General features: G+C 36.9%; 1 protein-coding gene across 1 annotated transcript; it reads right to left on the bottom strand.

Moving 5' to 3' along the window:
* Positions 1–668: 668 nt before the first annotated feature.
* On the bottom strand, positions 669–8,084 carry LOC127663650 (serine protease inhibitor Kazal-type 11-like). Its single transcript, XM_052155300.1, has 5 exons — positions 8,044–8,084; positions 5,718–5,788; positions 3,005–3,048; positions 2,044–2,156; positions 669–882 (listed from the first exon to the last, which is right to left on the bottom strand). Exons 1-5 carry the CDS (start codon positions 8,082–8,084, stop codon positions 834–836), a joined length of 318 nt encoding a protein of 105 aa, XP_052011260.1. The 3' UTR covers positions 669–833.
* Between the last annotated feature and the right edge of the window lie 4,466 nt (positions 8,085–12,550).

Below are 12,550 nucleotides of genomic sequence, written 5' to 3'. Positions count from 1 at the left end.
TTGAAAAGAGCTATACTATCTTAAAGCAGAGTTTCCTGAATGTATAACTACTACTGCGGCTGCTGCTGCTACTACTACCACCACCACCACCACCACCACCACTACTTTTTCTTCTTCCTCTTCTTCTTCTTTCTCCTCCTCCTTCTTCCTCTCTCTCTCTCTCTCTCTCTCTCTCTCTCTCTCTCTCTCTCTCTCTCTCTCTCCTGACTTATTCATAACACAGGAATAAAATATTATTTTCATTCTCTAAGCTTTGGAGATAGAGATGTTCTAATGTGTTTGAAAAAAGCAACACATTCAATGAGAGACACTTATTCCATGTTTATTCTGTGTTATTCCTTACACTGAATTCCCCAAATTAACCCAAAGATACTTTATAGAATTCAGGTTTCCAAATACCTCGCTACAGGCTCAGATTCTTAATGGTAGAGAAGATCCCTACCATCATTTTAATGAGCACTCAAATATTGTATCTTATATTTATCATTTTTATGCCTCAATTATAACTCACAAAGTACCCATTTGATCTTAATAAACAGCTCCCACAAGAAAGAAACCTTAATAATGTTGAAATTATTAAATATTTTATTTATTAGAACATTATGATTAAAACTCACAGTTTATGTAATATAAGAAAAAATTAAGAAAATTGGTATCCATATCTCCATCCAATCATTGAAAATAAAATCATTCAATCTCAGGTTCACATTGGAAAGATTCTTTGATCTTCTCTATTCCACATTATGAATCATAGAAATCTTCATTTGTTGATTAGGAGCTGAAGGCACTAGTTGAGAACATTCCACTTGATTGAATGAACGACCATGAAATGATTATTCTCTAGTACAAATACCATGATATTTATATTTAATTGGTATTTTTCTGCAAGCAAAGAAGTTAGAAGAAAAATAAATATCTGAACTATCATTTGTAATAAACAAGATTGTATAATTAATTTTTAATGAAAAAATCACAACTATAATTTGGTCTGGTGTTTCTCTGTCATCCAATCTATAAGCAGCTGGGCCTCTCCTTCTCCCTACCCTTAAAGAAATCCTTTCTCCAAAATAGGAAACATCAATTCATGGAACTAACTGAATACAAATTTTTATGGAAAGAAGCACTTGACAGATAAAAATGTGAAGTGAGTCTAATTAAAGAAAATATATGTGTGATTTGGCTAGCATTAACATAACTGCTCTGGACTTGAAGGCTTCTGGCAACAAGTTAAAGAGAAAAGGTAGATCACGACAGATGTCCCTCCATAGCTTTGGATCCAATTGTGATAAATTTCAAAATTCTGTACTTAAGTTTCTTGCTCAAGAGTAGCAACTACTGGTGAGCACCTACCTTAGTTAGCTTTATGTGTCAACTAGACATAGTCAAAAATCACCTGATAGGGAAGTCACAAATGCACAAATAAGATGGATCTATGAACATGACTAAGGAAATTGTACTGATTGTTAAATAATATAGGAGACCACAGGACATTGTATGTGGCACAGTTTTCTAGACAACTGGTCCTAGAATCTGTATGAAAGCAAGTTGAACATGAGCCTGTAAGTAACTCAGCAAACTATGTTCCTCCCTTATTTTTGTTTCAAGGCCCTGCTAGATTTCCTGACTTGAGTTCTATCAATGCTAGACTGTAACCTGTTAACTAAAATAAATCCTTTCTTTTCTGTTGTTATTTTTCATTATGATATCTGCCATAGCAACAAATGAAACTAAAACAGTGCCAAGGCTTTAACATTACATTCGGTTGTTCTACTGGTTTCCTTTCATAAAGATCAAGTATAATTGATCAACTACTACTATAGAAAAATATTCAGTAGAGTTCTGCTAATCAGTCAGTACAAAAACTACTAAAATCCAGAAGAACCTCAAGGAAATTTACAAAGTGGATGCTTGAGTTTTCTTTAGTGAAAGTGGTTGTGTTTTGGATGTGTCATGTTTGTGTTAATCGGGAACAGGGCTTTTCATCAGTTCCAGATAGTTTCCTCACTAGTTTGAAAGAGTTAATATTGAATCATGTGTCCTTACAATTTTTCTATGCAGAAGTAACATGCATTGTAATATGTCATTCGATTATCTGCACAAACTGGGATCAGGGTTCTGGTGCAGTCAGATTCACTCTTATACAAGGTACAATTTGGCTGTGAACATAAAAAAGACAACATAAAATATATCAAATAATGATCTTTGCTAGAAAAATTCTACTTGATAAAATGATTCAGAATTAAGTATTAAACATAAATATTAATTTACTACAACTCTACTTAAACATATGTTCTTGATATATTTTTTATAAGTCTGGTATTCTGAGACCATGTAAATAAGTGACTGTAATTCTGTAATTAGCCTATCATTCCCCAGCTTCATATCATTCTCAGATAAAAATCTCCTACATTGATTTTTATTGAGAGAAATCATAAAACTTGATGATTTATTTGTAGTGCTATTATACTTCTTAATACCTTTACTGTATAGGTTATGAGATATAGCAGTGTCTTTGCAAATTTATAATGTAAATATGCACAGAGATAAAATGTATTATTGACAAATTTTGAAGACACAGACATGAAATTCAAATTTCTGTGTTATTTTTATATTTTTCAGAGCAAAAGTTCTTAACTCATATAATATTTCAATGTCTTACTGGATCAAAACTAATGTTTAATTTAACATGAAATAGATTTTTATCACATTCAGTCTGCTTTTCTAGGATAAATCATTCTACTTTAAACATATTTTTAAACATAAATTATAACTGTATACAATAACGATTTTGTACATTATTAGAATTTGTGAATAATGGAATGTTTTACCTTGTCTATAACATTAAGCAGTTTTATATTGTTGACAAGACTACTCTTTAACCTTTGTTTAATAATAAAACAAATTTTTGGACTGTTGCAATGTTGTCTTGTACATTTTGTTTGGTGGCATTTCAAAAGCCAAATGTTTACTTTTTAAATTTCCGTATTAGTCAGTATTCACTTACCGTTTCTCTAAGATTTTCTATACTTGCAGCAGGAGTCTCTGTAACTAATGAATCAAAAAAAGAGGGAAATTTCAGAAAATAGAAGAATGTGGTTTGGCCAAAAAGTCTGATGACCTAAGTCTGGCTTCCCAATTCCCTCATAATGGCAAAAGTGAACCAAGTCACAAAAGCAGTTCTCTGACTTCAACATATGAACTGTGGCATCTGTGAACACATGCACACCTACAAATTATATGAATAAACAATGCAAAAAGGGTTAAAGAGAAAATCTATAGACTGTGGTAAGAAGTATCCATAATACTTAAAGTGACCTATGTCAGTTCATTACACTTGTGATATTAGAGGCAAGGACGTGTTTGTCACAGTACTAAAACAATATTCACAGTGACTTGAAATGTAGAAATGGCAATTATTGATTATTTATCTGAACCCATGAACTTCTTTTCCTTAATATACCATCTACTGGCACCTGTATGGACTTGCACTGGATTGACACATATGGGAATATACAGTTAAAGAATATGAAAATAATCTGAATAAATTATAAGAAAACAAAATAAATATTGAGTGAGGTAGAATCAATTCAAGGTACAAATAGACAATTCTGTAAATAGATTGCTGACAAAACAGACTTCAAACTAATATTTTTCTACATGAATTTTACATAAGGTCACTTCTAACTGATGAAGGGAACTACCCTTCAAGAAGATAATATAATTCAAGGCATATATTCACAAGGCAGACATATGCCTGCCCACAGAAATAAAAGTACTGCTAAATAAAAAGTCACAGATTAACTCCAGCATAGTAATAACTCCAGCATAGTAATAACAGGTGACTTCAATACCCAACTCACACCAAGAGACAAGTCATTCAGATCAAAGATAAACAGGGAAACACTGGAGTTAAACAAAACAGAGAGCAAAAGTATCTAACACACGTCAAGAGAATGTTTTACTCCATAACTACAGAATAAACACTTTTGTCAAGCATTCTGAAACTCTTTAAAATAGGTCATCACATGATATGACAAAAACAAATCTCAAAATTACAACTATAATTATTTTGCATACTCTTTCTGACTACAACTGAGTAACTCTACAGATCAACACCAAAGAAACTACACACTAAAGAGAAGAGGCCTCTCTGGGAAAGTGCTTGTGAGTTAGGGGGTCTGTTCTCTAGGGAAGGGAGGATTGAATTTGAACAAGTATGAGATATATAAGTCAATTGAGGGTTAGCATTAGTAAAGGGAAGAATCGATTTCTGTTTTGCTTTCAAATTTCTAACATTGATATTATCAACCTACAGAAAAGAAGGCATGGATTTCTCTATGAATAATGTTGATGTGTGTGTGTGTTCATGTATACATATACATTATGTGCACATGTTATAATGCTGCATGTGTGTGTGTTCATCTATACATATACATTATGTGCACATGTTATAATGCTGCATGTGCATTCGTGCACTACTGGAGAACAGACAGAAAATTTGGGTGTTATTTCTCAAATGTCTTACAACTTCTGTGTGTTGTGGGAGTGTGTTTGTAAAGCACACACCTGAAATCCCCCATAATAGGATAGCATAGCTGGCCAATGATCCCCAGGAATGCTTCTATCTCTGCTTGCCTTGAATTAGAATTGCAGGCTAATGACATCATGCTAATTTAGGAATGGAAACTGGGGTCTTGTTTTTGCAAAGCCAGCACCTTATAGTCTGAAATTTCTCCAAACCGCCCACTGAATGAATTTCTAAATGTTTATCTATACATGGGATCTTTGTTGAACTTTTATAAATTTTGAGTATTTTACACTATTCTCATGATTTTCGAATACTGTGACTACATACGTGAAAATAACAGTGGCCTGCTTCTCGGTGGTCACTGTTCTAATTTTTTCATGGGATAGGTACCAGAGCTTCTGCAGCAATGACCAACAAGAAACAGGAGACATCTTTTAGAAAAATTGTCTACCTCTATCACTCAAAAAAATTAATTGAGAGTGTTAATTTATGAAAATGGCCCCTTGTATATCAATTGATTTGCCTCATAGAAACCAATGTGCAAAAATTAAAACATTAGTATTCTGAAGAGATATTAACATAATAACTCATAATTGCTTTATTTTCACATTCAGAATATGCATATAGAAAAAAACAGTGAGTTATCTCTTTACACCAAATTTGACATTAGAAGTTGTAATAATTTGAAATTTATATAGGAGATAGTGTCATGGAATATGAGGGCTGGAGGGACTACTACTTCCCATACATTACATTAACCACTACCTGAGCTCCAACATGGGGTAAGGGTAAATATCTTCCATCAGTGTGTAATAATGCCAACAACAACATCAAAAATCCACTACTTGTTTCTTATTCGTTTACTGTCCTAAGAGACTTCCTCTGACTACATTATCTCAGATGACTCTAACTTCTTACAGTCAAACAATCCTCATGGCTCAGTCTTGTAAGGAGCTGGCATTACAGTTACAGAACCTTGTGATGTTTATACCACCCATTCTAATTCAATTCCCATCCCCAAGCTCTCTAAGAATAATAAGGCATGTTTTAAGGAATTTTTAACATGCTTTGTTTCATTTCACTTTACAAATTTACTATTCCCAAAGTCCTTCCATTCTTGAATTTCCATGAATGACTCCAGAAGTACCTCACTTCTGGGGGCAAAAGCATTATAGGAAAATTTACTCACCAAAATAAGGAAGAAGTACCAAAGTCAGGATAAAAAAAAATTTGATCCATGTTGAAGACATTTTATCAAACCTGTGGAATAAATATTTGAGACCATTTATAACACATTTCTGGTGAAAGCCTCTTGTAGATAAATGAACTACTCTATGCCTTTTCTCAGGGTTGTTAACTGTGCTGGACTCTTCCCTATTCTTCCTTGAATCCTCAGAATCCACAAGACACCATCTGATCACAGAAAGACTCTTAGAGACTGGCAATGCTCATTGCACATCTAAGGACTTCCTTATTCTCTGCACCCCTACCTTATCCAGGGGGAATCCAGCTTTTTTGAAGAAAATATCCATAATAGAATCTCAGATGTTTCTTTTAAAAATCAGCAATAGTTCCTCTACAAATAAAGGACCTGGGAAAGTCCTTATGGCAATTCTACATTGTAGTGTTACCTCCGAGTGTCTCTACCCACATACCTGAAAATAGAAGTGAAGATATATCAGCACTCTGTGCTTACTGTTTGTTCTTTTACCTCGTCACACATGATCATTCAGCCCTTCAGCCCTTTTTATACCATTTTACATGGGTGGAGACAATACAAATGGCCAAACACAGGTAAAAGACAGGCATTCTTTGTTCTCACTGGGTCAGCTATGATCCTACTAATGAGACATAGCGATCCATGTCCAGAAAAACTTCTCTTGATATAGGATGATTTGAAACTTATCTTGATTTATGTTGCACTATGAAAAAGGAGAAGGCAATGAGTAATAAAAAAGAATTCTGAGATGCAGAAGCTATCCAGACACTTAGATTGAAAACTACAAGGAAATGGAATCAAAAGGCCTACATACTAAATAACTTCAAAATCCAGACAAGTAGACTTAATAGGCTATTTGGTATTCATCATACGTTTTGTTTGAAGTGCCTGTAGAGTCATACAGAGTTATAGGCTCTTACAGAGAGTGCTGTTACAATAACTTTGACCAGTTTCCAGCTAGAACATTTGTACATCTATAGCACAAATTTAGGGCCAGGCATAGACTTCAAGCAGGAATAATCTCCAGATGAGGAATCTGTCCCAGAGTCATATTTCACCACCAAGGTGCTGTGTCTATTCACACACAACCCTGAAATTTGGTGTGTTCAAGAAACTCCCAAAAGAGTCTCTGGCAGGAAAAAAATGGATGAAAACCTACAGGCAATCTTGGAAGGTAGGAGTTGGCGGAACCATCTAAAATGTACCAGAGACCTGGGAGGTGAGAGACTTTCAGGACTCAAAGGGAGGGACCTTAGCTGAAATACCCTACAGTGGGGAGAGGGAACTTATAGAGCACACCTCCAGCAGATAGACAGAGCATCAAGTGTGGAAGGGGGTTGCTATCCCACAGTCACAACTCTGACCCATAATAATTCCTGTCTGAAAGAAGGGACAAAGAAGAAGAAGAGCCTGTAAAAAAGGAGATCCAGTGATAGGCCTGAAGTGGGATCCAAGGCCCGACACTATTACTGAGGTTGTAAAGTGCTCACAAAAAGGGACCTAGCATGACTGCCTTCTGACAGACTCAACAAGCACCTGAAAGTGTCATATGCAGATTACCCAACCAATGGACAGAAGCTGCTGACCCCTGTAGTTGACTTAGAAGAAAGCTGGAAGAAGCTGAGGAGGAGGGTACCCCTGTAGGAGGACCAGCAGTCTCAATTTGGACACCTGTGATCTCTCACACACTATACAACCAACCAGGCAGAATACACAAGCTTATATGAAGCCCCCATACAGCAGAAGGTGGCCAGGTCTGGGTTCAGTAAAAGAAGATGCACCTAATCTTCAAGAGACTGGAGGACCCCAGAGAGTTTAGAGGTCTGGTAAGGTGGGGTTGGGGAGTGGGGACATCCTCATGGAAACAGGGGTTGTGGAGAAGGTATGGAATGGGGAACAGTCATATGGTGGACTTGGAAGGGGATTAAAAAACTGGTGTATTGTGGGAAGCCATAATGGACCCTCATTAACAGCCCAGAGGGCTGGCAGGGCAAAGGTCCTGAGTAAAACAAAGAAAAGCCTCTCACCATGAACTGCCAGTTAAAGGGAAGTTCTGAGATAACCTCGGGATGTTCCAGACTGTGAAAACCTCGGATGTCTCCACCAGGCAATCCTTATCTCTTCCTGCTGAAACTGCCAAGAATGCCCCTCCCTCCTTTGTTCTTGCCTTGATAAGAGCTCGTCCTCTGAAAGCTTAAAACCTGTGAACCCTGGAAAATTAAACAAGACCTTGACAATTGAACCCTGCCTGGTCTCCTTTTTCTCTCCCCCCCCCCCTTTGACCCTCATGTCAAACCATTCGGAACCCTGAATAACTGGACCTGCTAGACGGGTCATATTGGCGCCTGAACAGGGACCCGAAGCATGGTCAACTACCAGACGATGGAGAAACCCCGGGAAAAGGACTGAAGGACCCTACAGACTGCATCCCTAGTGCATCGCTGGAGGGGCAGGTAAGTGGCCAAACAGTGTCGTCCGATTGTCACTGGGGAAACAATTATCAAAAGAGGCTAAAGAGGCTTGTTTCATAGGAGGAATCAAGCATTCATTCAGGGAGAGAGGAATAAGAGTTTAAAAAAAAAAGATTTAATTAAGTTATTTTGTTTTGTCGATGATAAATGTCCTTGGTTAATTTTAAGTGGACCTGATATTCACCCGCTAACTTGAGATAAGGTTGGTAAGGAAATTAATAAGATCCTGAAAACTGGTAAACCAGTGTCTGATACATTCTTTAGTTACTGGGGCTCATTCGTGATATAATAGAGTGCAAACGAGGACCCTGACAAACAACAGCTTTTGTCGGTCACTGAATATTGCCTCTGCCCTTTGTCTCAGGCAGCTTCGGTGACCTCGCTTTCTCCTAAAAAAGAATTCTTCAAAACCTTCCTCGGTCGTTATAGAGTCTGAGTCCCTGCCATCCGCTCCTGTGACTTCTCTTTATTCTCCTCTCCCTAAGGAACCATCCCCTGCTGATATGCCATTAAGTTAAGAGCCTCCCACCCCCCACGCCCACCGGGAGAAAGCCAACTTGGAGGAGAAAAGCTGCAGAGAGCAAGTAGCCCTCTTAAAGGAGCTATGAGGGACAAATGGTCACTCTAACTTCAAGATTTATTTCAAAGACAAATGCCTAGAAAAAGCCAGAGCCAAAACAAGCCCCTTGCCTTTAAAATTTTAGAAGAATTAAAGTCCACCGTCACAGCCTATGAGCAGACTGCTCCCTTCACTTTGGCACTTAGAATCTTCCACTGAAGGCTGGCTGACACCTGAGGAATTTATCTAGATGGCCCAAGCTAAGCTTTCTCTGAGGGAGAAAATTTTCTTTGGAAGTCAGAGACTGCTGCTGAGGTGCCTGGAGAAAAACCGCTCACGGGCAGCATGTAAGACTTGAACTGCAGAGAAATTCCTGGGCTCTCCTCCCCTTCCACCTCTCTCCACAGGTGTGTGTGTTCACCTAGGCATCCCTCTTCCCCCTTGTTAAATCTTAAACAAGAGAAAAAGCAGGTTTCAGAAAAGCAGTTTTTCCATGTGTAGGACACAGTATCAAAAAAAATGGTTGGAAGTTATTTCAAAACTCTCCTGGTGAGGACAGGAAAACGGGAGACGGTCCTGTTTTCTCTCTGAAACCTACTAGAGATCTCCTTAGTTCAGGTTAAGATATTTAGATCTCTTTGGGACATCAAGTTCCCTCGCTGTCTGTTGTTTGTATTGGGTGCACCAAAACTTGTTCATATGTGTGTCAATTTGTATTGTCCATTGTTTTGTTTGGCTGAATGATTGGTTGTTTTTATGTTTTATGTTAAAAAGAAAAAGAAATGTTATTTGCTGGCAGTCCTGTCAGTCCTAGTTTACACAGAGGAGGCTAATTCTAGGTGCTTCACATTCTTGGCAAAGCGCAGGGCACAGGCCATTAATGGTGGCCACCAGAGAGAGCCCAGAACTAGCCGGTAGCCCTGGCAGCTGCAGCGTGCTCAACTTTTTTTCTCTTAAAGGGCCAATACCCTCCAGTTTGGGAAAACTTTAGTTTGACTTATGAAATTCGTGTAATTGCTTATTCTTGTTTTTAATTGGCCTTAATGGTATAAGGTTTTACATTTCTTGACAATAGAGTTATAAATTAATTGGTTATGATTTAAAAGGTATAGTGTTATTAAGAAAAGGTTAGTTTAAAACTGGTAATTCAGTGTCAGAGCCATCTTAACTAGCTACATGTGGTATGACACAACCCAGGAAATACAGGCCTCTAAGATGCTTCTAAATTGGCATGGTGTTTTATGTGAATCTTGGCCTGGAGATTGGACTTATAAGAAATACGATTTAAAATAATGTCTCTTCAATAAGTTACACTGTCATACATTCAAACACAAGATGATGGACAAACTTTACAATATGAAAATAATGTGTTTGTCATTAATTTTAAGGAGAAAAGAGTGTTTAAAACTGGGTTTTTCTTTCAAAAAATTGTAGTTATGCTTTGATATTACAGGTCCCTTTTGTTATTTGACCTTCATACAATGGGGTCTGCTTACAGGCTACTCCTTGCAGGATCAGTGGGTATAGGTCTGGCCTTAGAGATAGCAAACTCAGATCAGGAGATTTACATTTGAGTTAATGCAAAGCTCAGAGCTTCCTCAAAGCTGCTCAAAGCTGCAGAGGCTTGAGAGATGCAGTTTTGTCTTGCAGGCCTCACTTAGAGAGTTTCTGGCCAAAAGAACATTTTTTAAAAGATTCATACAGATATGGTTCAAAATAAAGTTCAAACTTAGATCTGTAAAAGATTTTCATTAGAAAGTTATTCCTCAGGAAATGCCTTGCTCTTAACAATGGGCTTTTAAATTTTTTAAGAAAATGATTTTCAAAAGGTGTTAACATAAATTTTTTGGCTAAGACACTGCTTTAAGTTTGTCATTTAAGGCTCTGATGTTCTCAAGATAGATGCAAAATAAATACTGAGAGATATAACTAGGAGAAAGCTACTGTAAGTATTTGTAAACAGTTTATGATATATGTTTACTTCCATTCCTTAACAAAGAGAACATTAATGTAAAATCTCTCCAAATAAGGTTTTGACATCCTCCAATAAAGATTTGGTGTAATAATAAAATGTTACGAAATAAAATCATAAAAAATATTTTAAAAGAAATGTTTTAAGAGCATGATAAAGTATTTGTTCCTTATTTTAAACAACAATAAAATTGATTATAATTAATTGTTAATCTATTACATGACAAGCTTTTTTGACAAAATTAATAATTGTTATCTAAAAGATAAATTGTTAAAAATTTGCCTCTATACATGTTTTTATATTGTTATAGATTTATACATGCATCCTATAAAAATGCATCTACTATGAGAGTAAAGCTCATATAATTAGAACATATGTTTATTCTTTTGAGTGTCCCCTTGCTTCAGCACAGATAATTGAATTGGGTGCTGTAGCCATTCATCTTAAACTGTTAAAAATCAAACTTTTGATTTATATATTAATAATAGATATATAGCTCATGGCTTACAATTGCTTGAAATTGTTTCTTTTTTAGTTTTTATTTCATTCGATATATTTTTTATTTACATTTCAAATGATTTCCCCTTTTCTGGTCCCCCACTCCCCAAATGTCACATAAGCACCCTTCCCTCCCCCTATTTCCCCACCCACGTCTTCCCACTTCCATGTTCTGGTTTTACCTTATACTGCTACAGTGAATCTTTCCAGAACCAGGGGCCACTCTTCCATTCTTCTTGGACATCATTTGATGTGTAGAGTATGTTTTGGGTATTCCAATTTTCTAGGCTAATATCCACTTATTAGTGAGTGCATACCATGATTGATCTTTTGAGACTGGGTTACCTCACTTAGTGTGATGTTCTCCAGCTCCATCCATTTGTCTAAGAATTTCATGAATTCATTGTTCTGGTTTTGCCCTATACTGCTACACTGAGTATTTCCAGAACCAGGGGCCACTCCTCCGTTCTTCTTGTACCTCATTTGATGTGTGGATTATGTTGTGGGTATTCCAATTTTCTAGGCTACTATCCATTTATTAGTGAGTGCATACCATGATTGAGCTTTTGAGACTGGGTTACCTCACTTAGTATGATGTTCTCCAGCTCCATCCATTTGCCTAAGAATTTCATGAATTCATTGTTTCTAATGACTGGATACTACTCCACTGTGTATATATACCACATTTTTTGCATCCATTCTTCTGTTGAGGGATACCTGGGTTCTTTCCAGCTTCTGGCTTTTATAAATAGGGCTGCTATGAACATAGTGGAGCATGTATCCTTATTACATGCTGGGGAATCCTCTGGGTAATTGCCCAGGAGTGGTATAGCAGGACCATTCGGAAGTGACTTGCCCAGTTTTCTGAGGAAGCACCAGACTGATTTACAGAGTGGTTGTACCAATTTGCAACCCCACCAGCAGTGGAGAAGTGTTTCTCTTTCTCCACATCCTTGCCAACACCTGCTGTCTCCTGAGTTTTTAATCTTAGCCATTCTGACTGGTGTAAGATGAAATCTCAGGGTTGTTTTGATTTGCATTTCCCTAATGACTAATGAAGTTGAGCATCTTTTAAGATGTTTCTCCGCCATCCGAAGTTCTTCAGGCGAGAATGCTTTGTTTAACTCTGTACACCATTTTTTAACAGGGTTATTTGGTTTTCTGTGTTGTAACTTCTTGAGTTCTTTGTATATATTGGATATTAGCCCTCTATCTGATATAGGGTAGGTGAAGAAGGAAAAGAAGATCTTTTCCCAATTTGTTGGTTGCTGATTTGTCCTTTTGATGGTGTCCTTTGCTTTAC

This window comes from Apodemus sylvaticus, chromosome 13 (genome assembly GCF_947179515.1).
Source record: "Apodemus sylvaticus chromosome 13, mApoSyl1.1, whole genome shotgun sequence".
NCBI classification, from domain to species: domain Eukaryota; kingdom Metazoa; phylum Chordata; class Mammalia; order Rodentia; family Muridae; genus Apodemus; species Apodemus sylvaticus.
This window is presented reverse-complemented; position numbering and strand designations above follow the sequence as displayed.